Genomic DNA, 27,503 nt, shown 5'->3' with positions numbered 1-27,503 from the left:
CAGAGACATCTGGGTCATACATGAGGTTAACATCTACACAGCTGACTGCCAACAGCCAGTTGAAGGGCAGCCATGATTGTTTGTATCGGGAAGACGTTAGTGGTTGTTTATTCATTGGCCCTAGTATACCTATTCTTGTTCTAAATTCACTTTGTTTAGGTGAAGTTTATACGTGGGGTGACAATGATGAGGGACAACTGGGAGATGGAACAACAAATGCCATCCAGAGGCCCCGGTTGGTACCTGCCCTTCAGGGTAAGAAGGTCAACCGTGTGGCCTGTGGCTCAGCACACACTCTTGCTTGGTCAACCAGCAAGCCTGCCAGCGCTGGGAAGCTCCCTACACAGGTGGGTACTGGTTGGGCCAAGTGGGCTAGGAGGCGTGCAAGTAGCGACAAAGTCATTATGTATTGAATTATGTGTCCACAACCACACAACACTTCATTCTTCCATTAATATTTACAGAGGTGTTCTGTTGAAAATAATTCAGGTTCATAATGTTAAAGATGATTCTTTTAAGAACCTTAATATTCACACCAACCAACATTCTATATATATCAATATGTCACCTTCATTCGAAATCTTATAAACTACACAAAACCATTCTGATAGTATAGGCTTAGTAAATATATTTCTATGGACTAATATTTTTAGCATTCTCCTTGGTTTATATTACTTGACTCAAGCAAACTGGCCAGAGTATCATTCTAACAACAAAGAGATTTTTCAAACCAAACTCAGAGCTCATAATACTTCTCTGTTTTTGAAAAAAATATTTTCAGAATTCATCTACAAAACTGTGGCTTATCTGTACTTTTGATAACTAAGTTGACTTAATGCAGTTTCAATGTTTCAGGTCCCCATGGAGTACAATCATTTGCAGGAAATCCCCATAATAGCACTGCGGAACCGGCTGCTGCTGCTGCATCACATCTCAGAGCTCTTCTGCCCCTGCATCCCCATGTTCGACCTTGAAGGCTCTCTCGATGAAACTGGACTCGGGCCCTCTGTGGGGTTTGACACGCTACGGGGAATTCTGATATCCCAGGGAAAGGTATACTTGTAGCAGTCTTTGCAGTAGTTGAAACCAGTATCTTCAGTAAATTTTAATCCACCAAAAATTCCTTAACTGGGAATGTATGGAATACAACTCATTCAGTGAGTGTTCATTGGGTGCCTGCTATGTGCCAGGCTGTGTTCTGGATGCTAAGGATGCAGCAATGACCAACAGACAAAAATCCTCTCTTTCGGAGCTTATATTAGCAATCAGTAGTGTGGTGTTGCATTTCCTGTTGTAATCTCTGCTTCCACCTCACCAAAAGGATGGAGAGGGTTGCAAAATGAAGCCTCCTTTCTTTCAGTGCTTTCTGCTTGCCTGGCCTTGAGGCTTATGGCAAATCCCCACTGGCAGCAGGAAGGAAAAATAATGAATAATTTCTTCCCCAGGGATGTCCAGCAGAGGATGCCAGAAGTTACAGATGGCTTAGATAGAAATTCTGCTCCAGGATATGTGGAGATTCCTAGTCGAAGGATAATTTAACAGTCTGTGAATAGAATCATGAATGAGGACATCAGAAAGTCACAGAGAGATTTTGACCCATTGACATTTATAATAATTTGAGTTTTATAATAATTTGAATTTTCCAGAAGTGGAATGACTGATTCAGGAGTTGGGGGTTTCCCCTTACTGGAAGTCATCAAGTTTCTGTCAAGCAACTTGACAGGATGTTCCAGAAGAGGCTCGGTCATTGTATGATAGGGGGAATATTTGTGTCAGGAAAAAAGGCATAGAGGTCAGATTGAGGAATCTTAATTCTGAAGAGTGTGATTCTATGACATATTTTGTTATTCAAGATTATGGTCTGTTCTTAATGATGATAAATTTAGATGTTTTGAAGTCCTGTCCAAACAGATTTCTTTTAGGATTGGCTTTGTTTCCACCTAGCTGAAGAAGACTAGTATACACGTTTTATTTTCGTGTGTGGTTAGAGACACTGGGACAGTGATAAGGATTGTGGTGATGGTTAGATCTCTCTGGTGATGGGGAGTAGGAAAAAATTGTGGGCAGGTAAAATTGATATGAAACTTCAACCATTTTTTAATAATAAAAAGTAGCAAATTTGACTACTTCCATCATTTTTTTGGTCCTTTAGAGTGGAGGTGATAATAGGCAGTGAAGGAAAAAAAGCCCTTCCTTGTAAGGAGAAAGCAAAGTGAAAGGCAGGATGAGTCCCACACAAACTTTGTGAGTGTCCTGCAGGCTGTGAGCACAGGAGCGGGGCATCAGGAGTGCTGAGGGAGTCCAGAGGCACCTTTAGCAGCAGGGAATGTGTAGCCAGCGTCTCTTCCAGTCTTGGGTGGGAAAGGATCACCTCTGCTGGAAAGTTTGGGGAGGGGGTTTTGTTGGTGACTCCAGAGAATTATTACCAGGATGTGCTTCAGAGCACAGAAGTGATAGAGCACCTAAGGAGGAGAGGGGAATGCATGCTCCCATGGAAGAGGAGCTGCCCTCGGCTGTGGGCTGAGCAGTCTGGAAAGCAGAAGTCAGGCAGAGTAGAAGGCAGAATTAGCCAGTAGGTGTACAGGGGTGCGTGTTGATGGGTGCATCTCTGCGGGCCCCTGCATGTGATGGGTGCAGCTCTGTGACACCCTCACTTGTTCTTCTTCTACCTCTGGGGCCACGTCCTCAGGCTGCCTAGGCCCTCACCTTCCAGCCTTTAGAGTTTGGAGTTCTTGGGCTCTGACTTGAGAGAGGGGCCCAGACTCTGCTGTGGGTCCCTTGTGCCCCTCCAACCACCCTTTCATCAAGAGAAGGCATCCTTGTCCACTTGGCAGAGACCCGAGACTCCCACTGATTCCACCTCCTTTGAGTGTCTCTTGAGTTTACGTCCCTCTTTTTGTCCTCAGACCTGTACAACAAGATGCTCCCTGTGCCCAGGTCCATACCAGCACAACGGGCCTGCTTCTCCCTGAGTGATGTTGGGCCCACTCCCTTTCCTCACTATCTTCACCCTGGGTATTTCAGGTTTCTGTCAGTGCAGGGTGCCTACGTGTTCCCCCCCCGCCATCGGTCCCCCCATCCCCATCCCAAGCCTGGCCCGCTCCCCGACTCTGCTGCTGCTTTGTGGTTGGTGTCTCTGTCAGGACAGTGACACCGAGGCATAGTTAGTGTTTAACATCTGTCTTGCCACTAGTGGCCTTGTGGTTTGGCTGGGAAACCTTGGTATTGTAGTTGACCCACAGAGACAGCCCGAGAAATGAGTCAGAACAGGTGCTCACCAGGTCCTGGCCCTCCCTCCTCTTTGCCCAGCGCAGGCTGTGCTCCTCCTGCCTCCAGCTGTCAGGCCAAGAGCACTACCAAACACTTGCCCTGCCAACTGGCTGAGTACCCCTGGGTGGGTTTGCACACTGATGCCAGGCTGCTCCCCTAAGACTATCGCACCATTTGAAAATTAGAGTTTGTAGTTATGTGTTCTTAAGAAAATATGACTTTTAGGAATAGAAGATTTAAAATAAACTTATGACATGATTTATCTGTGGGTACTACTTTCTATATCTGATTCTAAATTTTGTCTGTCTGTCATGTTTTAGGAGGCAGCTTTCCGAAAAGTAGTACAAGCCACTATGGTGCGAGATCGCCAGCATGGACCCGTGGTGGAGTTAAACCGAATCCAGGTAATAAGTGGAGGTGGTTCTCTGTTCTTAGATATCATGTTTGCATGGTTGCAAGTCTCGTCCCTGCAGCGGGATAAGAATGCTCATTGCAGACTTCACCTGTCCCATGCTTTAGAGAGCAAGGCGCCACCTGTGCATGATGGCCTGTGGCACTGAGGCCTCCAGGTGGGTATATGAATTGTTTTCTTTAAACAGAAGTAAGGAAGTCTTATTTCAGATAACCTAGAAGCACAAATACAGATGAGCAAAAAGGAAAAAGTAAAAATGACCCATATTTCCACCACATAGTGGTAACTACTGCAGACATTTGAGGATATGTGTGTGTGTTATAACCTGAACTGGATGACTCTCTTGTGACTTGCTGCTTTTCCCCCTTAATGCATTGTAAGTGCCTCTCTGTTCCCTGTAGTGGGGCTGTAGGATTTTTTGTGCTTACCAGTGCCCCCTGTTCTCCTGGTTTTCTCTGTCAGATTCCTCTGCTGGGGCTGGAAGTCCATGCCCGCTTTTCTGGGATCCAGCAGGGCTGCTTGGTGTAGTTCTGATGATGACTGTGCCTTCAGTTGCCCCCTTGGGTTAGGTTCTGAGCAGCAGGGCAGGTCAGAGGCCCTTGATGTATCGAATTGTAGGTGGTGACAGTCCCTGTTCCCACCAGTGTCACACCTTTTTTGCTCTGGTAGCTTACTTTGCTAATTTAATAGTCTACAATCACTAATACTGTCTCATGATAGTAATCAAAGAAAGACCACCTCTGAATTTATACTGCTGCCAAATGTATATAAGCTTACAGTTAAACAAATTAATTAAAAACCAGAGGAACCCTGGCACTTACATTGTGCAGCACTTGACATTTAGCGTGCAAGTGAAATTGGCCCCACCTCTTGGAACAGAAACAGCACCAAGAAGAACAAATTCTTTGTTTCCGTACCTTTGTATTAACACATGATTTTTACCCTGATGTTGGTTACATGACTCAAAGTTTTTCCAGAGTTGTACTTGGGGGCATTTTGAATTAAGACATCAAACTCTTGTCGTTTATTGGAGAACACATGTGACCAAGCTGATGGAAGTGGTTCCCTTCACTGACGTCAGAGTGGTTAATGCCAAACTGGAGGTCAGTCAGCCCCTTCCATAAACAAATGGGATGTTTAATTAGGTTCATAAGTAAGCTTTTATTTCCCCACCTTGGAGGATCATTTTGGTTTGCTCTGCATTGAGTCTTAAATACTAAAGTTTATGAGTGAGGAAAGCTGATGGCTACAGATCATCTAATGCAGATGATTGGGTGTTCCTGGATCATATGCCTTCCCCAGCCATGTACAGGCACCTCATCAGGGCCAGCTCCCCAAAAGTTCAAGTCTGGGGGCTTTGGGCATTGGTGAGCCGTGATAACGTCATGACCTGGAACCACTCAAGGCCTGTTGTTTCTTTCTCTTGTCTCCGATTTCTCCGTTGCCATGTGCTGGGTGCCTCCTTCCTTCTCGTCTTTGCATCCCCAGCATAGGGCATCATGTTATGAAAGTGTTCAGGACATGTTTGAAAGAACAGAATAAGTAGAGGACAAACAGATTTACGTTAGGCATTTTTTTAAAGGCAGATAACAACTTTCAAGGTGGCATGTAATGCACATTGATGTCTGGAGGGGCTGCTACATTATACCCGGCAGCCTTCAGGTACCAGAGAGCCAGGTCCCTTCATTCAGGGTTTCATACCCCTCTCCTGAAGCTAGGAAGATCTTCCACAAAGATGGAAATAGAATTGTTTTTCTGGCTAAAAACAGAGCACAGAGCAGGGTTTAGGCATTCTGTTAGTCCAAGTTGAAGGCAGATACCAACAGTGATCCAGAAAGCAGTATAGGTACCTCTTCCCTGCCCCATCCTATGGCTGCAGGATGCCTGGCCTCAGCCTTCTCCTGGGGGAATATTCTCCTGCTGTCTATGGAAAGTGTTCTGGAGACACCAAAACATAGGCCATGTTCCTGGAGAGGTTTTCTTTTTTGTTTGAATTTGCTTTGGTTTTGTAACAGGATCTGAAATCAGTGTACATAAAAAATTTTAAGTTTATTACAGAATTAATGCATGCTCATTTCTGAAAATCCAGATTGAAGACAATTTAAAAAATTACTTGTATTCCTACTGCCCAAAGGTAACCACCATCAGCACATTGGCACCTGTCCTTGCAGTGTCATAGCTTTATTCACATAGCCGTGTACCTTCATAGAAGCTGGAAGCATCAGTCTCTGTTAGCTGGCTTTTGTAAATGGAGGTGATGTTACCTTCATTCAGAGTGGGAAGCAGGTCTGTGTCTTATCCCTCACATATAGACACATCCTTTTTTCTATAGCACAGTTTCCTCTAGGGTATCAGGTGCCTTAAAGAACTGCTGTGAGATTTAAATGAAATCACATTTGTGAATATATAGCTGAATCTGTGGCACACAGAAAAATTCATTGTACAGGAAACTATTATTGTCACTATTCTTGTCACTGTTCTTATATTTTTAGTCTTGAGTATAGTAATTTGTGCAGTAAGAGAATTAGCTGTTTAAACTCAGCCTAGAACTCACTAAGAAATTAAGGATGGTGAGAGTTTAGCCTGAAGGAGTCAACATGAAAGTACATTCTCCAGGCCAGCCCTGTGGTGTAGTGGTTAAGTTTGGCATGCTCAGCTTTGGCACTCAGGTTCGCCAGTTTGGATCCTACACCACTCGTCAGCCATGCTGTGGCAGTGACCCACAGACAAAATGGAGGAAGATTGGCACAGGTGTTAGCTCAGGGCAAATCTTCCTCAGCAACAAAAAGAACATTCTCATGATCATTTTTTCTATAATTTCTCCTTTTGTCGTCGTTTCAGACTGAGCTTCCCAGGTGATTCTGATGCACAGCCTAGGCTGAAAAGCTGTAGGGTTACTGAGTCCACACTGAGTGAGGGCCTTGAGCACCCTTGGTCTGATCTGTTCAGAAATCCCAGGTTAGGATGAAAAATAGAGGTAGGAAAAGTGATCATACTTGGGGGAGATGCAGTGATCTTGAGGGTTGGAGTAGGAGCCACGCAGGTGAGTGAGGGAGGGAAGGTTCTGTTCTGGCCAAGATAGTGCATCCAGGTTTGGTCTTAGAGCCATTTGGGATGAATCTCCAAGTGCTGAGAGTCAGCTAGGAGGGCCGCTTTTGGAGTTCCTGGCATCTCATTCATGGAGGCCATGGTGATGCGGTGAAGTGGTTGGCAGTGGTTAAGGTTATAAATTGTGAAGATGAACCAGGTTGCAGTTACCACACAGCTGATCATGGCTATTGCTGTGGTCTGTGATTTCTCGAGGGTGTGTTTGTTTAGACACCGCCAATCCTGAGGGGTGCTGTGCTGTCACTGGCAACCTGCCAGACCTGTGCAGGTGAGCCAGGGCCTGGCCTCTTATGTTTAGAGCTTCCATCAGCAAAGCCGTCCAGTTGGTATCCTGTGTGTAAGGCCCAAGTGGGTGAACATGTGGCATCAAGTGAGGGGAAAGGAGATGGAGGTGGGTCTTTGAGGTTCTCACAGGGTTTGGCTGCAGGAGGTGAGGAACGTGAGTTAATCCTGGAGGAGATGTCGTGGTGGAGGAAGAGGTGTGCATAGTCTGGAAGCTGTCACCCTTGCACAGGCATGTCCCATGGGTCATTTTTGCTTTTTTTGCTGGGGGCTCACAGAGGGACCAGGTTGTAGGGGTGACACCACATGGCTAAGTGCTGCTTGCTGTCTGTGGGCTGCACTCATAACAGCTCTCCAGGTCCTGCAACAATGTGCTGGTTGGACTCTCACCTGGTGACCAGGAGGGGAAGTCAAGGGGAATAGAGGGGCTAGCTGCCACAGGCTTGGTGTTGGTGTAGGCATCCCAGGCTGGTCACATGCTGGAGATGGCCACTGTGTGCTTTTGCTGTGGTAGCTGTTTCAGCTTTATGTCTTCTCCTCTCCAGGTCAAACGTTCGAGGAGTAAAGGAGGCCTGGCGGGCCCTGACGGGACGAAGTCTGTCTTTGGGCAGATGTGTGCAAAGATGAGCTCCTTCAGTCCTGATAGTCTTCTCCTCCCTCACCGTGTCTGGAAAGTCAAGTTTGTGGGTGAGAGCTGTGTGTACACTGAAGGGCCTGTGGTCTGAGGGTCCTGGGCAGTGGTGCAATGAGCAGTGCAGGGAGAGCTGGGTAGCCCATCCGGTGGCCTCCCACGGGGCTGTGTTGGGGTGACTGTGAGTTGCTGACTCTCCTTTCCCTCAAGGTGAATCTGTGGATGACTGTGGTGGTGGCTACAGCGAGTCCATAGCTGAGATCTGTGAAGAGCTGCAGAATGGACTCACCCCCCTTCTGATTGTGACACCCAACGGGAGGGACGAGTCGGGGGCCAACCGTGACTGCTACCTGTTCAGCCCGGCTGCTAGGGCGCCTGTGCACACCAACATGTTCCGCTTCCTCGGTGGGCCTTTTTGCATGGGCATGATGCTGTGGTTATGCGGCTGTGTGCATCCTCAGTTAGCTTAATGCCTACTCTGTCTTACGAGTGGTGGTAGATATTTTGAATATCTGCTTTTAGCTTTTGCAGTGTGTAGCTGCAGGGATGAGCACAGCTGGACTGTCAGCAGCTGTGTGCCAAGGACTGAAAGGTGCTTCGGCACTCAGGGGCTCTGAAAACTGTGTTTCTCCCTCTTAAATGTATCTGAAACTTGGGATCAGACCTGATGGAGTTTTGGTATTTGGCCATATCCTCCCTCCTATTTCATTAAAGGTCTGTGCCATGCACTCCCGGCACTGCCTGCACATCTCCAGGCACAGTGCCACCTTCCTTGAGGAACTCCAGCTGTTTGCTTTGCCATCAAAGGAATGAAGATTGGCCTCTGTGTGTCTTACCACCTGTTGGTGGAAAGAGTAGAATAGTTAGAAACTTGGCCCATAGCAACAAAAAGAAACAATGAACTTAAAATAGGACAGATGTGTTAAGGATGGACCTAAGTATCCATGAATTTGGGTACTGTTGGTTTAGAAGGCACTTAGGCCCCAGTGTAGAGCTAGTCTCCACTGTGTTGTTGAATGAGCTAGATGTTCTGTCATCAGTTTCAAGTATCTCCTGTCACTTGTGCCTTGAATGAGCAGGTGTGTTACTGGGCATTGCCATCCGGACTGGGAGTCCCCTGAGCCTCAACCTGGCTGAGCCTGTCTGGAAGCAGCTGGCTGGGATGAACCTTACAATCGCAGACCTCAGTGAGGTAACCGCAGGAGGGAAGGGATGGGGAAATGTGACATCCTGTGTGCCAGGTGCAGAGCACAGTAGGGGTCCCGTGGGGTCTAGTTAAGAGGCACAGTCTGTCCCGAGGTCCTGCCTCACATGGGTGATCAGGCTGCTGGCCACAGACCACATTCCAGTAGCAAAGAAGGCATGTGGATATGAGGCCAGTTTGCTTCTAAAGCTTGATAGATCATCTGTTTTGTGTTGCTTGCAACTTGCACAGTCTTCTCAGATAAGAAAGCTCACCATTTTTCCTGTGGAGGTGCTGAACTTGCAGGCAGCTGGGCTGAGGCTCAGGCTCCTGGGGACGGTGAGACCTGGGTGGCCACCGTTAGCGCCCTCCCTGTGGCCGCTCTTCCCTAAGTGCTGTGACTGCAGGGCAGGATCTGTCTGTGACCACTGGCTCTTGCTTTCAGTGGTTAATTTTAAGGATTTCTTGAATTACAGTACCTTCCTTTCCTGAAGTACTTCCTCATTGCTGCTCTTTTATTTCCCAGCATGTGCAGCGCACTCACAGCCTTGCAGTACACCCAAGGCAGACCTAGGCCCCTCACCTAAGTGACCAGGGTGTGAGCTGAGGCCTGGGTTGCAGGAACAGACCTGACTAAACACATGGACTCCCTTTTCCCCCTTGGAAGGTTGATAAAGATTTTATCCCTGGGCTCATGTACATCCGTGACAACGAAGCCACCTCAGAAGAGTTTGAAGCCATGAGCCTGCCCTTCACAGTGCCAAGTGCAAGCGGCCAGGACATCCAGCTGAGCTCCAAGTACACGCACATCACCCTGGACAACCGCACAGAGTATGTCCGGCTGGCGATAAACTATAGGTGGGTGGTCATCTGTCCTCCGTTGTTTTGACTCAATGAACAGCAAAAATAGCAGAAAATGGTTTGCTTGGATGGTTGCAGTTTTTTAGAAGTATCGTGTGTAGTAAAATGCTAATGGTCTTGGCTCCAACTAATGCTGATCTGTGGTCATCAAAACTTATTTTGTGATCAGGGTCAGAGTACTTGTTATTCTCACCTGAGATACCTGGCTCTGACTAGAATAGTGAGGTGAATAGAATTCTCCATTTGGGGGACAGTCCCAGCAGACGTCACAGGGCCTATGTATGCCCCTCTGTGCTCTGTCACCTCTCCTGGGGCAGGGCTGTGTCTGGGCCATCTCCGTCCCCCCTGCATGGCCCTCAGCCAGCATTCAGGTGCCATTGCTGCGTGGCAGGTCAGCACCACCACCCATAACTTCTGCTGCTCATCTCTGCCTCTGCCCAGTGTCCCAAGTCCACGTGGTATGGTCCTTGGGAGCCTCGTCCTCCAGAAGCACCTGGCTGGGTGTTGGGACAAAGCCACACATGTATAGTGGGCTTTGCTGGCTGGGCTCTGGTTGAAGGTGGTCCTGGCAGGCATCCTATGCTGTGCTGTCCCCTGTGTCTGTTTCTGCCTTGTGCCCCAACTCACCAGTCATGAGGGCCCTCAAGACAGCATCTGCTTCCAGAGAGTCCTTACTGTGGGTGTTGACGGGCCTGATTCTCTGAGTCTGCATGTCTCATTCTCGCTCATTCCTGGGAAGGAAGGAAATATGAAGAATTGTGTCTTGGAATGTGTAGAGATGCAGATAGTTTTTGAGATTATCTTCTATGTGCCAGTCAAGATGAACTCATTGTGAGAAGCTTTGTAATGCCGTGTCTATATAGCACCCACCTCGGTCATCTGTATGGTAAGGCTTGGTGTGAGCAGAACAAGATCTACCCCACCAAAGATAGAAATGCAAAGTGAGTTTTTTCTTTCAGACTCCATGAATTTGATGAGCAGGTGGCTGCCGTTCGGGAGGGGATGGCCCGAGTCGTGCCTGTCCCTCTTCTTTCTCTATTCACTGGATACGAACTGGAGACAATGGTATGCCAACCCCTGCAAGCCTCTGGCCTGGAACTGCTTTTTGCCTGAGGACCTATGAAATCAGTACCACTAGTTAATCTCTCAGTTAAATCTTGGAAATCTGAGATATGCTTATATCTGTTGAATGAAATGAAAACATGCTTGGGAACCAAGTGTCCCCTGCCTCCCTCCCTCACAGCCCCTACCTCACACAAGGGTGGGCCACAGGGTTGAGGGCATGCAGGACCTGTCCTCCCACCTGTCTTCTCATGCCTCTTACACCCACTCTTCCCCAAACAGACCTTGGTAGAAAGAGTGATTGATTCTGTGCCACAGTGAAGAGTCTTAAGTGTCAGCCCACCCTGAAAGTGTGTCCCTCTGCAGGTGTGTGGCAGCCCAGATATCCCTCTGCATCTTTTGAAGTCAGTGGCAACATACAAAGGGATCGAGCCTTCTGCGTCCCTGATCCAGTGGTTCTGGGAGGTAATGGAGTCCTTCTCCAATACGGAGCGCTCCCTCTTCCTTCGCTTTGTGTGGGGCCGGACGAGGCTGCCCAGGACCATCGCTGACTTCCGGGGCAGAGACTTTGTCATCCAGGTGTGGCTCCTGCACGTCTTGTGGTGTCAGCTGAGGGGGCATGATCCTCACACACAATCTTGCAGCAGATTGGAAAATGGGTCTCCTGTGTTATGTGGTTTTCCTTCTCCCTGGAAACAAAAATGAAAAACATCCAACTTCTTTGATTTGATAGCTCAAAATTTTATGACTACACGTTCTTGGGTACTGGTACCTACTTTTAAGAAATTTATCTGGCCACCACCAGAATATACTGCTCTTATGTCAGAATATTCTAGATTTTGAGCACACACATCATTTAAAGCATTTGTTTGATTCTCTGCTCAATTAGGTGAATCACTAAGTAAATGCTGCTTACTGAGAAAAATCAGAGTGAGAGCAAGAGTTTTGCTTTAAGTTCTAACTCTGTGGCCAATGGTCAGAAACAGGCTGTGTCCTGCCAGCTCACTGAGGTAGAATGACCTGACCCCCTACTTCCCTCTCCTGAGACCCTCAGGTGTGATTTTCCTGGTAGCAATACAATGGTGGGGGTGGAAGGCTTCCTTGTGGGGGTGGAGTCTCCACTCTCCTCACATGCTTGGAAGGGTGTAGGGATGGGCTCTTTCCCAAGTGCAGCCTGACCGTGTCTGTAGCCAGGGTTATAAAAGTAGCCACCTCTCAGGGAGATCTTTGAAAGCACATGTAGTTTTTTTTGTCAAAAGGTAGGTAATCCCTAGTTTTTGTCAACAATTCTTACTGGCTTCCTAGTGTCTTAATCTGTAGTGGTTGAAAGTGGGCTGATGGATTCAAGGAGAGCTTCCCCATGTGGGGAATGCTGAGCCAGGCCCTGTGCCCATGGGGCTGGGGTCCCACCTGTGTTGACCGAGGCTGGATGGAGCCATCTGACCCTCTCCTTGCACTGATTTGTAAAAAGTAATTGTCACAGTAACCAATTGCTGTTTTTCACTACGAGTCCTAGGAATTAATAAGCTGCTTCTTTTTATTTCTAAAATTGGCTAGATGATATGTTTTCTATTTTACTATTCTTAGCCAAAAATGTGATGATTTTTGTGAGAGTCAAGAGTCTAATGAACAGAATGAAATAGATTTTCAGTGTTTCCTTTCCTTGTACGTAGTCTGTGATATATTTTGCATCAACAGGTATTGGATAAATACAACCCTCCTGACCACTTCCTTCCTGAATCCTACACCTGCTTCTTTTTGCTGAAGTTGCCCAGGTATTCCTGTAAGCAGGTGCTGGAGGAGAAACTGAAATATGCCATCCACTTTTGCAAATCGATAGACACAGATGACTATGCTCGAATAGCCCTCACGGGAGAGCCAGCCGCCGATGACAGCAGTGACGACTCAGAGAACGAAGATGTGGATTCATTTGCTTCAGACTCTACGCAGGATTATTTAACAGGACACTGAGATGGAGAAGTGCCATCCGTCACAAGACACCATGGGACTGAGCAGGGAGGAGAGCGCTACAGCTTGGAGTGCGGGAGGTCTGGTGTGTCTGATGAGAGTACAGTCCTCTGGAAGTCTTGGGAGCGGGCAGAGAGATTGGCTGTTCGTGATTGGAATAATGAATGGAGTAATCATGGGGAATCAGCCTTGACTTGGGCACTATGTGGACACTGACATTTATTTTTAAGACTTAAAAGGGTCTTCTCACCCATAATGCTGCATTACATGTAGGACTTCTCTGTTTACTAAAGTGTGTGAACATTTATATAAATACTGAACTGCAGCATCCCAAAAATGAATAAAAAGCCTTTTTACTTGTAGGTGCAATAGATGTTTTTTTCCTTTCTAGTGTTGTGCATTGTCTTGATTGTACATTGGAAATACTGTGTAACAGTTAAATCATATTATAAGTATTTCAATTAATTTTACTCTGAATTTGTTTATTAAAAGTTTTTGAAGATTAAATCATCAACATTACTTGAATGCATCCAGAGTTTATTTAAACCAAAACAAAACAAGAAGGTCATTGGTCTCCCTCTTCCCCCAGTGCACATTGTAGCATATACAATATGTAACTTGAATTGAGGCCTTTCTGTGAGCAGTGTCATAACTTCTGTCATGGAAAGGGTACTGTATATAATGTTTGTGTCATGTATATGCCTACATTTTAATTCCCTATAAATAAAATATCTGTCACAAAATTATAAGCTGAACTTTCTTATCTGGTCAGACTGTGGATGTGCTACAACCCCAAATAAATGTCTTTGATATAGCGTTAGTTAAAGCCATTCCAGTCTAGAGTTTTTTGGTTACAAACACCAAACTCACTCCAGTGACAAAGGCGTGGTTATTAGGAGAATGGAGAGGTTTGAGGGGAACCTTCAGGGTCCCTTCCGCTGTCCTCCATCCCCATCTGTCTGGGCAGTCTTCATTCCTGTCCCATTGGCCTGGGATCAGGGTGGTGTTTCTGATCCAGTGAGCCATGGGGTAGGATTTGAGCTGCTTCTTCTAGGGTCGTGTGTATGGCAGGCTTTCTGCAAAGGGAAGGACTAAGAATAGGGTAGGAAAACTGGCTAACAGGTCTAGTGCCCTAGAACTTGAGGTAAACGGTACAGATGGAAGCAAAAATTAGATATTTCATGTTGGGAGACTGTTTCTTTATTCAGGGATACAATGTTTCACATTGGAAGATCCAAAGAGAGTTTTTTCTGGAAATTTACCCATGACCAAATTGGTGAATGCCTAGATTAGCCGTTTTTTCAACTTGGCTCAAAATTTCCATAAGCTGTGAGGTGTTTTACCCTCTTGTTGTCAGTCAGCTTTTGCTGCATAACAAACTACCTCCAAAGTCAGTGGCATAAAGAAGCAGCATTTCTTTCTCTCATGAGTTTGGGCTGGCTGGTCTTAGCTGAGTGGCTCTTGTCAACAGGTCAGGTAGGCTCTGCTTTGCACGCCTCTCTGACTACCCAGGGCAAGACAGCCAGTGAAAACAGGTGAGGTCCACTCTCAGAACTGCACTGTCGCCTCCACCCACGTTCTGCATGTGGCCAGCCCCAAAATCAGCGGGCTGGCAAATATATTCTGTTTCTGCAACAGTAGTTCTCAAAGTTGTCTTTGAAGACCCTTGGGGTTCCCAAATCCCTTTCACGGTGTCCATGAGGTCCTCCCTTTTCCAACTACCTATCTGCATGAGGCCAGATTTTCTTTATATCCTTCAGCCAAAAAAATACATTGCGATATGTGGACTGCAGAAGCAGAAATGAGAATCCAGCTGTCTTCTCTTAATCCAGATAGTAAAGAGATTGATAAGAATGTTAATGCCATTCTTCTCACTAAAGTTTTTTGTTTTGGAAAATAATTTTTCAAAAATAGTATGTTAATAAGTAATGGGTTTGTTGTTATTTTAAAGAGAAAAAATATTTCAAAACTTTTCCATTTTATTTCCATTACGTTAACTATTGATAGATTAACACGGATAAAAATTATTGAGGATCCCAAAGAACTTTTAAGAGGGAAAAATGGTCTTGAGACTAAAATTGCCACTCCAGAAGGAGGACTCACAAAGTCACAACCAGAGGTGTGGCCCAGGGAGGTGCCAATGTGGGACAACTGTGCCTTCCACCACGCCAGCTTGTCTCTACTGTTTTTGCACTGTTCACAAGCAATTGCCTAAGACATACCTGTTATGAGGACTTTTTTTTTTTTTTAACTTCAGGAATACTGGAGGATTATCTATATCCTCTTATACTACTCCACTCATGCTCAAAAAAAAAGATAGGAGGGACTTTGATTTTCATAGTAACAGTTTCTTCATTTCTGCCCAAGACAAATCTCTAGGACAGTTATATGTCACCTTCGATTTAATTTTTTATTTTCATCCTATTTGTGAAGCCTAAAGTTATAGTTTATTTTGGCGGATTGAAATTTGTGCAGCAGAACCTATGGAAAGGCAAACTGGGAAAGACAGACTCATCCGTGCTAGGAATGGAACTCACCACACTGATAAAGCCTCCTTGATTTTATTGGCAGGTTCCACCAACATTTTGAATCATGGGTTAATCCTCTCTGAGGAAATTAGATGGTGTGATGTATCATGTTTTTCTACCAGTAGTGGATGTGCACTAATAATATATATGAAGCTGCAATCTGCTTACATTTACAAAAACTTCATATGGTGCTGGACACCAGTGTTCACCCTTAGAGTTCCTGACAAATTCTTCCTGGTATTCTCAACAGAGACAGTCCCCAATATTGTCCCTCCAGGTCTTATAGCCTCCCCTCCCCCAGTGCTTGGTCAAGGGGTGGCTGGCCTCTCCTACTCCTCCCTGCATGCTCTCCCACAGCCACGAGGCTGTCACTTTGCGGTTTATCCATTGGTACACTCTGTCCTGAGCCCAAGGGCAAGCTCCAGTCCCGGGTCGGTGTCCTCTGCACGTTCCCCACTGGGACCAGGCGAGTGTGGAGCAGTGCAGGTGGATGCCGAGTGGGCTACCACTGCTTCACTCTTGATGTGGGACCTCAGAAGTGGCCACTAGCTCTGTGTTGTCACTGGACACTTGGCCCAAGTATGGCAGGTGCGCTTCTGGAAACCGTATCTCATCATCTACAAATGGCACCTGCCCCAGCGGCTGTTGGAGCAGGAGAGCGTGTGGAAGCTGTATATGGCAGACGGGATCAACTATGAATAGTACTGCAGGTGGTTCATTTTCATCAGCATGGAATACTGCCTGGCTTGACGGTGACCACTGGCTTCTGAGATTGTTAAGTAGAAACCTCAGGGCTAACTAGAAATCTGGGGACACCAGAGAGAGCTTCCTAAGTCCATGCACGTGTGAACTGTCTTAACTTGCAAAACCAGCCAATCTTTCATTTGGGGGCAGTTGAAGAGAAGGCAGAAGTCTGAGGTATGACGTTCCTTTGGAAACGTCATGGTTCATTGTGAAATCCGCTTTGAGTTGCTCTGAATTAAGTTTGCGGTGCAGACCGGCTCTTGGAGCCCCAGAGCGGCTCCGGGGGCCGGGCTTTCACACAGCGCAGTTCGCACTTGGCCGCGGCGCCGGGCTGGGCCCCTCCGCCCGGGTCCAGAGTGGGTGCTCTGCAGGGCAGGGTCTTCTCATTCTCCGTACAGCTTAGACATGAGCACCAACAACCTTGACTAAGCACCCATTGTTACGTAAAGAGATTCTTGACAGCAAGGATCCCCGCGGGGGCGCGTCTCCTGCAAATCCCGGTGGGCAAGAGAACCCGGCCTGAGAAGGGCGCGAATCCCGGCGCCAGGGCTGCGGTGCCAGGCGGGCGGCCAGGCTCGTGCAGTCCCCAGGACTGCAGGGACAGGGCGCCGAGGCTCACCACTCCTGCCCCGTGTTAGCGCCGTGTCATTCCGACGGCGGGCTGCCCGCGGGGAGCCTCCGCCCCTTCCCGGGTCAGGAAGGGGGTCCAGACCGTGAGACTCAGCCCCTGAGACCTCCGCGCGGCAGCGCCAGGTTACCCCGCCTCGCCCGGGGGCAGCCCGGACGCTGCCCGGAAAGCACAGGACACGTCCGGCGAGGCCCTCCTCCTTGGCTGCGGGCTCCTCCGTCGGTCCTGACCCGTCTCTGCGGCGCGGCAACCTCGGCCCGCGGGCCCCTCCGCTTTGTAGGGAGAGGGTGTGGGAGGGACGAGAGCGCTCAGCCGCCCCTGCGGGGGCGCTTTGGCCTGTGGACCGCGGGCTCTGCTGCTGCGACGCGCGCCAAACACCCTAAACTCTGCCACCAGCTGACAGTCGTCCTTGGCCTCCTGCGCTTGCTCTGCTATCATGTCCTGGGGGCCACAGGCATTTGGCGTCCCCGTTATCCCTGGGGAGGTTCCTTGTGAGGAAATGCTGGGTAGCAGCCCAGCTCCATCAGCGCCCATGGAAGCAGGGGCTCCCCCGGGCCCTGGTCTCACCCGTCCTTTAGCCGGCTTGGATGGAAACAGCCCCTTGGAGGGACGACGGTTTCTCGAAGCAGTGACCCCTAGTCTCAGTACGCATTACTGGGAAACCTGTAGCTGACACGTCGGGCCTAGCACAGCCCGCAGGTGCAGGGATGCGCTGGGCTGTGTTCCAGCACTGGGACCAGGCCCCTTTTCTCTCCTGGGCTGGAGTGGGCTCGACCTAATGATGGCCTGAGTCTCAAGGACACGCTCCACCAGGGTGAGGGGTTTGAGGAGCATGCCCACCACAGGGAGCTCAGGCAGGTGGGTCCCACTCCAGCCACTTTTCAAAGGTGTTTTTCCCCCCCATACACTATGGAGACTTTACCCTAAGGAATTCTGCCCAGTGAATTTTCCTCTAGCTCACTACATCTTTAAAAAAATAGACTTTATTTATTAGAGCAATTTTAGATTCACAGCAAGATGGAGCAGAAGATACAGAGATTTCCCAAATACCCCTTGCTCCCACACACACAGAGCCTCCCCCATTATCAATATCCCCCACCAGAATGGTACATTTGTTACAATTGATGAACCTACACCGACTCATCATCATCACCCAAAGTCCACAGTTTACATTAGGGCTCACTCTTGGTGATGCACATTCTATGGGCTTAGGGCAAATAGATGATGATGTCTATTCATCATTGTAGTATCACACCGAATAGTTTCACTGTGGTAAAAATCCTCTGTACTCTATCTTTTCATCCCTCCCTCCTGCACTCCCTTCCCACAACCCCGCCATCCCCCTCCGTGCAAGCAGCCTAACAAGGCCAAAAGCAGGTTGGTGGGAAGGCACCAACCAACAAGGCCACATGTTCTCCCTCCCCAACCTAAGACCCCAAGTAAAAACCCCTACCTTTTTCTCTTCAAGGAGGTGGATTTGAGTTTTAGCTCCCATCTCCTCATCTGGCTGCCTTTTGATAATAAAAGCCCTTTTCCTTTCTATAAGCCTGGTGTTCCAGGTTTTTATTTTTTTATTTTTGGCCCCTCTTGTGTGGCAGGTAAAAGAATCTGTTTGTGTTCGGTGACAGAATTACACAGTATGTAGGCTTTTCAGACTGGCTTCTTTCACGTTAGCATGTCTTTAAGGTCCCTCCACGTCTTTTCATGGCTTGATAGCTCATTTCTTTTTAGTGCTGAATCATATTCCATTGTCTGGTTGTATCCCAGTCTATTTATCCATTCACCTACTGAAGAACATCTTGGTTGCTTTCAGGTTTTAGCAATTATGCATAAAGCTGCTATAAACATCCATGTACATGTTTTTGTGTGAACATGTTTTAAATTCCTTTGGGTAAATACCAAGGAGAAAAATTTCTGGATGCTAAGGTAAGAGTATGTTTAGTTTTGTAAGGAACTGCCAAGTTTTCTTCCAAAGTGCCTGTACCATTTTGCGTTCCCACCAGCACTGAATGAGAGTTCCTATTGCTCCACAGATCATTATATTTTAAAATGACTTTAAAGTGTGTAATTTAAGTGTGTAATTCCTCCCATTGCTTGCATTGTGCTTTCATTGTTCAGTTGCTGCATCCTTGGCTAGGGTACAATCTGTGATGATTTAAAACATGGCTCTAACATTCTCTGACATTCCTTCCATCAAGAACTGGGGGCTGTGTCCTTCCCCTTGAACCCGGCCTCTGTGACTGCTTGGTCAATGGAATATGGCAGAAGTGACACCTGCCCGTCCTGGGTTCAGTCCTCAAGGAACTAGTGGCTTCCACTTCCTATCTCTTGGGTCCCAGCCACCATGCTCTGAGGAAGTCCAAGAGTCAGGGTGCAGTCTATGTGGCAAGGCCAGCAGACCCACTCCAGAAGTGAGGGAGTGCACCTCCAGGTGATTCCAGCCTCCACACTCAGGGCTCTTCCTGCCTTGTGCCACTATGACTGTCCTGGGGTGCAGATTAGCTGTTTCCACTGTGCCTTTCTGAATTCCAGACCCACAGTATCTAAGGGCATGATAAATGGTCACTATTTTTGTCACTAAACTTGAGGAGGGGGTTGTTACAGCAGTAGATAAAGGGACCCCATGTGAATCTGCATTTGATTTTTTCTCTTTCTCAGGTCACTCTCTGACCTTGGCCAAGAGGCAGAGGAAACTGGCCATGCGTAGTCTCTATGGTGTGTGTGTTTGTGTGTCTGTGTAATTTATGTGCCTGAGTGTGTGTGTCTATGGCTGCGTCTGTGTACAGTTTATGTGTCTCTGTGTGGGTCGTTTGTATTTCCTTGTGTTCCTTGCATGTTTGCGTGTCAGTGTGTGTGTGTCCATGCATGTGTATATCTGTATATGAATGTGTCTGTGTGTAGTTTGTGTTTGTGTTTATGTGTCTGTGTGAGGTCTGTGCATATCTGTGTGTGCGTATGAGAGACACCACTTTGCACAAGTGTAACCTGGGCGACAGCCCTAGGCTGGAGGTGGAACCAGGCAATGAGAATAAGGGGAACCCTGGTCAGCTTTATCAGCTCTAGCAGAGAACTCTTAAAATGCAGAACCAGGCAAAAGTAAGCAGAATATTCACTCAGTTACGTTTCCTCAATTCTTGTTCATAGGGAAAAATGTGTTACAACACTTTGGCTACCTTCCATAAAGCAGAGCTTGAAATGGGCACAGCGAGCGGAGATTATCGTCCAGCTCTCGGAGAAGGCACTGAGATGGGTCTGGCCTTTCACCAGGAGCCTTGTCCCGCTTTCCTCACGGTTCTCTTCAGGCTTTGAGCGCGGAGGCGTCCTCCTCCGGGTCTCGCGGGATGCCCTGGGGGCGCGCCCGTAGTGACGTATGTGGGCGTGGCCAGGCGGGGAGAGCCTTTCTCCTGGTCCTGCCTGCCGCCTTGGGGGGCGTGCCCGCGGTGACGTATGTGGGCGTGGCCAGCTCGAGCGCCGCGCCCCACCGGCCCTGCCTCGCGCACCCCAGAGCCCGAGAGCCTGCACACTGTCCTGACTGGAGGGTTGCGCTCCATTCACCGGTCAGAGCTCTCTGCTTGGGCCTTAGACTTCACTCTTGGCGAAAGTTCAAGTCTTCAGGTTAGTCGGGAGGGAGGAGTGAGGAGCTAACCTATTTTGGGGGCAGGTAGGGTTTTAACAAGCTTGTGCTGAACTGTTGCTTATAGAGCAAGGAGAATGTGCAAATACGTGTAAGACCGAGTGTCTGGTGTGAGCACCGGGCGCCCAGTGCCACAGTGAGCGTTGTCTGGGTTTACTGGAGCGGCGCGCTGGGAGGCGGGTCCCAGGACAGGGCGGGTGGGCCGCGGGACTGGGGATTTGGAGGCGCTCACACGGAGAATGTTCTGCTTGAGCTGCAGCGCGGCATCTGCTCCCTGCCGCGCACACGTGAGCTGGTCAGGCGTTCTGCGGAATGGAATGCGCGGGGCGAAAACATTCAATCCCCAGAGCCCTGTTCCTCACTCTGTCACATACGGTGAATAAAGGATTTGAAGTTGCCAGCTCTTTCCGAGGACATGGACATTAGGCACAGGCGTCCCCAGGTGTGGACGTTCTTGGGTTTACAGACCCAGGCCTGCGCAGGGACGCAGGGTGCCCGGCACTCACGAGGAAAAGGGCCTGGCTGCTTGTGAAGTTCCCCAGGGGATCCTCTGAGCAGGGACTCAGGGGATGTGACAACTCCGTAACGTGTAGTGATTCTGAGGGAAAGGAAACAGGAGGCTGTTAGCAGTGTGGGCAGCTGCTATCTCCTGAATACAAGGCAGTCCATTATAACCTCAACCACCTAGGAAGTGCTATCCTTGAGGTTTTCTTGTCTCTGGTGGGCATGTGATCTGCTGTCCAGGCCCCTGGGGCAGGGCCTGTCTGTCTAGGGGTGCCGGAGCTTGAATGCATCTGGTGATACCAACTGTCACATAATTGCTAATGAAGATTAAATCTTATTAGAAACAACAGAGGTGAAAGCTCTAGGTAAACTGTAAAGGATTGCATGAAAACTGCTTGTTATTGCAAATTTAATTTATAAACACTTGAGTGCACTTCACATCAGGTGCAAAGTGGTAGTGATCTAGGGACATAAATTCCTAAAGTTTTATTACACTAATGAAAAGCAAATCTTGATTCTGTTCTTGTTCTTTGAGTAGGTCTTTGGGGTTAGCTGAGGTCTGAGGACATCAGGAATTATGGGGGAGAGGGATGTCCTGGCTGCTGCTGGAGACCCAGCAGTGCTCACACCTGGAACACCTGGGAAAGGTTTTAAGCCTGTGGCCATGTGGTCAGATGTGCGTTTTGGAAAGATCACTGTGGTTGGGAGCAGATTGGGGGCTTGAGAAAGCCACTCCTGAGTCCTGCCCACTAAGAGGTGGCTGCATGGCCAGGACAGAGGGCACTTGATTGGGGAGGGGTTTGCAGGGAGAAGGCGGTTGTCAGGAGGGCTCCAGGTTTGTGGATGAATGCACCTGGATGGATGGTGGGATTAGTCACAGGATCCTGGGGAAGGGCCAGAAGTAGCCTCAGACATCTGCCAGGGCATTTGAGTACCTTTGAGACATCAGGGGAGACAAAAAGGCAGCTGGACACAGTGGTCTGGGCTGCAGAGGGGAGCCTGGGGGTCACTTGTCCATGGGTGAGATCGAGGCCTCTTGAGAGAGGGGAGAAGAGAAGGGCCTTTTAACTGAGCTGTGGGGAGGTGGGCCTGCAATGGAGACATGAGAGGCCAGAGGTGGGGAGGATAACCTAGAGACTGGAGGTTCAGAAGGAGGCGGCCTGTGGAGGAGGGAACCAGCCAGGGTGTGGCTCTGAGACTGTTCCAACTTCTCATATACTGGAAATACGAGAAGAGACCCCATAGACCAAGTCTCTGGTTAGCACTTGTGGGAGCTTGCTGGTCTGACTTTTGTCATTGTTTCCAGTTGTCCTGCCTCGTGGGGTGTGTGGAGGCACTTCCTTGTGAGAGCAGGCTCTTCTGGGCCCATTGTCCATGTGTGGTTCTTCTTTTTTTATTTTTTTGCCAATGGATGTCCACTTGCTCCAGCGCCGCTTGTTGAACAGGCTGATGTTCTTAGATTGAATTGCTTTTGCACCTTAGTCAAAATCCACTGGGCATATTTGTGTGGGTCTGTTTCTGGGTTCTTTGTTCTGTTCCATTGATCCATGTATGTTTTTCCCTGCCCACACCACACACTTGGTTACTGTAGCTATAGAGTAAGTCTTGCAATTGGGTAGATTGGTTCCTCCCATTTTAATTTTTTTCAAAACTGCTTTAGTTTTTCTAGGTTGTTTGCTTTTCCATATAAATTTTAGAATAATCTTGTTTATATCTACAAAAATTCTTGGTGGAATTTTGATAGGCATTGCATTAAACCTCTATATCAATTTGGGGTGACTCAATATCTTGACTATGTTGTCTTCCAATCCATGAATACAATTTCTCTCTCTACTTACTTAGATCTTCTTTGATTTCTTTCATCAGCTTTGTGTAGTTTCCAGCATATGAATGTATACCTACATATGCAGTAATACAGCATATTAGATGTATACCTAATTATTTAGTTTTTTAGAAAATATAAATGATACTGTATTTTTAATTTGGATGTCAGCACATTCATTGGTAGTATATAGAACTATTAGAGATTTTAAAATATTAATCTTGTATTCTATAACCTTGCTGAACTTTTTAGTTCCATGAGTTCTAGAATTTTTTTGTAGATTACTTGGAATTTTTCACATAGAAAATCATACCATCTGCAAATTGGAACAGTTTTACCTCTTCCTTTCTGTTCTCTATGCTTTTATTTCCTTTTCCTGCCCTATTGCACTGGTTAGAACTTCTAGAACTATATTTAATAGGAGTGGTGAGAGTGGACATCCTTGGCTTGTTCCTGATCTTAGCAGGAAAGCTTCAGGTTTCTCATCAAGTATGTTAGCTATAGATTTTTGTAGCTATTCTTTATCAGGTTGAGGAAGTTCTATATTCCTGTTTTTCTTGAGTTTTTCTTGAGTTTTTATCATGAATGGGTGTTTAATTTTGTCAGATGCTTTTTCTGCATCAATTAATATGATCATGTGATATTTCTGCTTTAGCCTGTTAATATGATAGATTATATTGATTGATGTTTTTATTAGCTTTATTGAGATAATTAAGATACCATACAATTCACCCATTTGTGGAGTATGTTTCACTGGTTTTTCGTATATTTACTGAATTGTGTGCCCATCCCCTAAATTAATTTTAGAATATTTCCACCAACCAAAAATGAAACCGCATACACTTCAGCAGTGCCTGCTTATTTCCCTTAGACCATGCCTTCTTCCCTCCACCCTAGACAACCAGTATTCTACTTTTTGTCTCTATAGATTTACCTCTTTTGAAGATTTCATATATAAATGGAATCAAGCAATATTTGCTCTTTTGCGATTGGCTGCTTTCACTTAATCTTTTCAAAGTTCATCCATGTTGTAGCATATATCAGTACACTATTACTTTTTTATTGTGTTAAAATATTTCATTATTTGGGTATATCTCATTTTATCAATTAATCAGTGATGGACATTTGGATTGTTTCCACTTTTTTATTATTGTGAATAATGCTTTAATGAATATTGATGTACGAGTTTTTGTGTGGACATGTATTTCCATTTCTCTTGGGTATATACCTAGAAGTGGAATTACTAGTTCATATGGTAACTCTACCTTTAACACTGATTAATTTGTGAATGCTGAACCAGGCTTGCATCCCTAGAATAAACTTTATTTGGGCATGGTAATAATTCTTCTTTATATATTGCTGAATTTCCTTTATTAATATTTTGTTATGGATTTTTGCATCATATTCATCAAGATATTGTTTTGTAGTTTTCTTTTTTTGTATTGTCTCTATCTGATTTTGGTGTCAGGGTAATACTGGCCTCATAAAATTAATTGGGAAAGGTATCTTCTATTTTCTGGAAGAGACTGGGTAGAATTGGTGTTAATTCTTCTTTAAATGTTTGGTAGAATTTTCCAGTGAAACAGTCTGGGCCTGGAGATTTCCTTTTTTGGGAACTTAAAAATTCAAATTAAATTTTCTGAGTAGTTACAGGGCTATTCAAACTGTCTACTTTATATTGGGTGAGTTGCATTAATTTGTGCTTTTTGAGGAGTGGTTCCTTTTCATCTAAGTCGTCAAATTTTTGTGTGTAGAGTTGTTCCATTACTATTCTTTTAATGTCTGCAGGGTCTGTAGTGATGTTCCCTGTTTCATTCCTGATACTGGGAATTTGTATTCTCCGTTTTTTTCTTTGTCAGTCATACTAGAGGTTTGTTAATTCTATTGATGTTTTCAAAAAACCAGCTTTTTGTTTCATTGATTTTCTTTGTTTTTTTTTTTTGTTGTCTATTTCATTGAATTTTCCTCTTATGTTTGTTATATTCTTATTTCTGCTTGCTTTAGGTTTATTTTGGTCTTTTTCTCTAGATTATTCAGATGAAAGCTTAAATTATTTATTTGAGACTTTTGTCCTTTCTAATGTGAGCATTTTAGTGCTATAAATTTCCCTCTCATGACAGCTTTAGCTGTGTTCTCTAAATTTTTATATGTTGTATTATCATTTTTACTCAGTTTGATATAATTTTGATTTCCCTTGAGACTTCCTCTTTGACTCCTAGATTATTTAGAAGTGTGTTGTTTAATTTCCAAGTGTGTAGATATTCTGCCTGTCTTTCTGTTATTAATCCTTAATTTGATTCCATTGTGTCGGTAGAACACACTCTGTATGATTTCAGTTCTTTCAAATTTGTTGAGATTTGCCTTATGGCCCAAGGTGTGGTCTATCTTGGTATATATTCTGTAGGCACTTATAAAGAATGTTCTGATGTTGTTGGGTGGAGTGTTCCATAAATATCAATTAGATTCTCTTGGTTGTTGGTGTTGTTCATTTCTTCTATATCAGTGCTCATTTTCTATCTAGTTGTCCTGTCAATTGCTGAGAGGGAAATGTTGAAGTCTCCAACTATAGAACTCAACATGTCTCTTTCTCCTTTCAGTTTTATTAGTTTTTGCATCACATATTTTCCAATTGTGTTGTTAGGTGCATTCACACTTAAGATTTCTATATCTTCTTGGCAAATTGACCCTTTTATCACTATATGATGTCTCTCTTTGTCCCTAGTAATTCTCTTTGCTCTGAAGTATATTGTATCTTCTAGCAATACAGCCACGTGTGCTTTCTTTGTATTAATGCTTGAATAATATATCCTTTTACTTTTAAGCCTACCTATATTATTGTTTTTGAAGTGAGTTTCTTCTAGACTGCACATAGTTGAGTAATGTTTTTGAATCCACTCTGCTAACCTTTGGGTTTTTTTTCTTTCTTTAAGGAAGATTAGCCCTGAGCTAACTGCTGCCAATCCTCCTCTTTTTGCTGAGGAAGACTGGCCCTGAGCTAACATCCATGCCCATCTTCGTCTACTTTTTTATATGTGGGATGCCTACCACAGCATGGTGTGCCAAGTGGTGCTGTGTCCGCACCCAGGATCTGAACTGGTGAACCCCAGGCTGCTGAAGCGGAACGTGCGAATTTAACTGCTGTGCCAGTGGGCCGGCCCCCTAATCTCTGTTTTTTAATTGTTGTATTCAGACCATTTCTATTCAATGCAATTTTGATATGTTATGGCTGTGGGGTAGTTGAACATATTTTACAATTCCATTTTGATTTATCTATAGTATTTTTGAGTGTTTCTCTTTTATAACTTTTTAAAGTGGTTGCTCTAGACATTGTTATATATACATTACTTGTCACAGTACTGGTGTCATCATTTTATCAGTTTGAGTAAAATCTACCTCCCTCTACATCCTTTTGTCTGTCCTATTTGTGATAAGATTGTCTTAAATGGTTCCTTTACATGTGTTGATAATCACATCAGAGAGTGTTATAATTTTTGCTTCAAACATCAAACATAACTTAAAAAATTCAAGAGGAGAGGGAAAAATGTATTGTGTTTACCCATACTTTTCTTGTTTCCATTGTTCTTTTTACCTTCTTGATGTTCCCAAATTCTTTCTTTTATCTTTTCCTTTCTGTTTAGAGAATGTTCTTTAGCCATTCTTTTAGGTTAGGTCTGCTGGCAACAAATTATCTCAGTTTTCTTTCATCTAAGAATGTCAGGATTTCCCTTTCATTCCTGAAAGATTCATTCTTCACTAGATAGAGAATTCTAGGTTGACAGTTCTTTTCTTTCATTTCTTGAAAAATATTGTGCCACTTCTGGCCTCCATGGTTTCTTTTTTTGAATTGGTTTTTTCCTAGAGGTACATTGTCATTTCTCTCTTACTGGTTTCAAGTCTTTAGTTTTAAAAAGTTTAACAATGATATGTCTTGGTGTGGGTTTCTTTAGATTTATCGTCTTTTGGATTCACTTAGCTTCTCCATTTTGCCAATTTTGGGAAGTTTTCAGCTGTTGTTTCTTCAAATACTTTTTTAGCTACATAGTACTTCTCTTCTCCTTCTGAGAATCTGATTACATGAATGTTAGATCTTCTTTTATAGTCTCACATGTCTCTGAGGGTCTGTTAATTTTTTTTCTCTGTTATTCAGATTGCGTAATTTCTATTGTTCTATCTTCATCAATTCTTTTCGTTTTGCTATTGAGCCCATCTATTGAGTTTTTGATTTTGCTATTGTGTTTTTCAGTTCCATTTGGCTCTTCTTTGCTGACGCTTCCCATTTATTTGTTGAGACTTTTATTTTTTTCATTTGTTTCAAGTGTGTCTGTTCTTGCTTGTTGAAGAATTTTTATTTTGACCGCCTTAGAAATCTTTGTCAGATAATTCTAACATCTTTGTCATCTCAGTGTTGTCATCTATTTTCTTTCAAGTTGAGATTTTCCTGGTTATCACTGTGACAGGTGATTTTTGGTTGAAACCTGCCTATACTGAGAAAAATTTAAAAATTTAAATTATTAGTATGAATTTTATTGCTCATTTTATATTCTGCAATGTCCGTTTAAAATGCAGATATGAGAATGTTTAATTTCTATGTGGAATTTCATAAAACTAACTCAGATGTTTTTATTTCACTTTATGATACAATCATATTCTACCAACACTCTCTGCCTTCTGCTTACTGATGAGTAAGTCATCATTTTCAACACAACTGATGGGTTAAAGTAGGGAAATCATAATAGTGAGGAAGTAGTAAGACTTTATTGCTCATTTGGGTTTCTTCAAATGCCATTGCCTTTCTGTATTTGGAGTAAATTCTGGTTTCACCAGAAAGTGTGGCTTCTTGGGCTCTCAGTGCCCCCACTTACTCAG

General features: G+C 45.4%; 2 protein-coding genes across 9 annotated transcripts in view; both read left to right on the top strand.

The window, feature by feature from the left end:
* The window catches only part of HERC2 (HECT and RLD domain containing E3 ubiquitin protein ligase 2), a 256,324-nt gene extending 242,798 nt beyond the window's left edge, over nucleotides 1–13,526 (top strand). For all 6 annotated transcript variants that reach the window (XM_070572331.1, XM_070572323.1, XM_070572302.1 and 3 more), the window contains exons 84-93: nucleotides 160–347; nucleotides 856–1,053; nucleotides 3,591–3,674; nucleotides 7,618–7,759; nucleotides 7,914–8,108; nucleotides 8,783–8,895; nucleotides 9,554–9,744; nucleotides 10,707–10,812; nucleotides 11,176–11,388; nucleotides 12,508–13,526. In XM_070572331.1, coding sequence (XP_070428432.1) covers nucleotides 160–347; nucleotides 856–1,053; nucleotides 3,591–3,674; nucleotides 7,618–7,759; nucleotides 7,914–8,108; nucleotides 8,783–8,895; nucleotides 9,554–9,744; nucleotides 10,707–10,812; nucleotides 11,176–11,388; nucleotides 12,508–12,780 — 1,703 coding nt within the window. In that variant the 3' untranslated portion in view covers nucleotides 12,781–13,526. The remainder of the gene's footprint in view (nucleotides 1–159; nucleotides 348–855; nucleotides 1,054–3,590; nucleotides 3,675–7,617; nucleotides 7,760–7,913; nucleotides 8,109–8,782; nucleotides 8,896–9,553; nucleotides 9,745–10,706; nucleotides 10,813–11,175; nucleotides 11,389–12,507) is intronic.
* A 6,575-nt stretch (nucleotides 13,527–20,101) lies between these two features.
* Nucleotides 20,102–27,503, top strand: part of OCA2 (OCA2 melanosomal transmembrane protein) — a 359,156-nt gene continuing 351,754 nt past the window's right edge. Inside the window, exon 1 of one of the 3 annotated variants that reach the window (XM_070572284.1) lies at nucleotides 20,102–20,292. The gene's annotated coding sequence lies outside the window, so the exon portion shown is untranslated. The remainder of the gene's footprint in view (nucleotides 20,293–27,503) is intronic. The other 2 variants (XM_070572298.1, XM_070572292.1) reach the window with 2 other exon arrangements.

Source organism: Equus przewalskii, chromosome 1 (assembly GCF_037783145.1).
Source record: "Equus przewalskii isolate Varuska chromosome 1, EquPr2, whole genome shotgun sequence".
NCBI lineage: Eukaryota > Metazoa > Chordata > Mammalia > Perissodactyla > Equidae > Equus > Equus przewalskii.
Note: the sequence above shows the minus strand (reverse complement) of the source record. Positions and strands in the feature narration are given on the sequence as shown.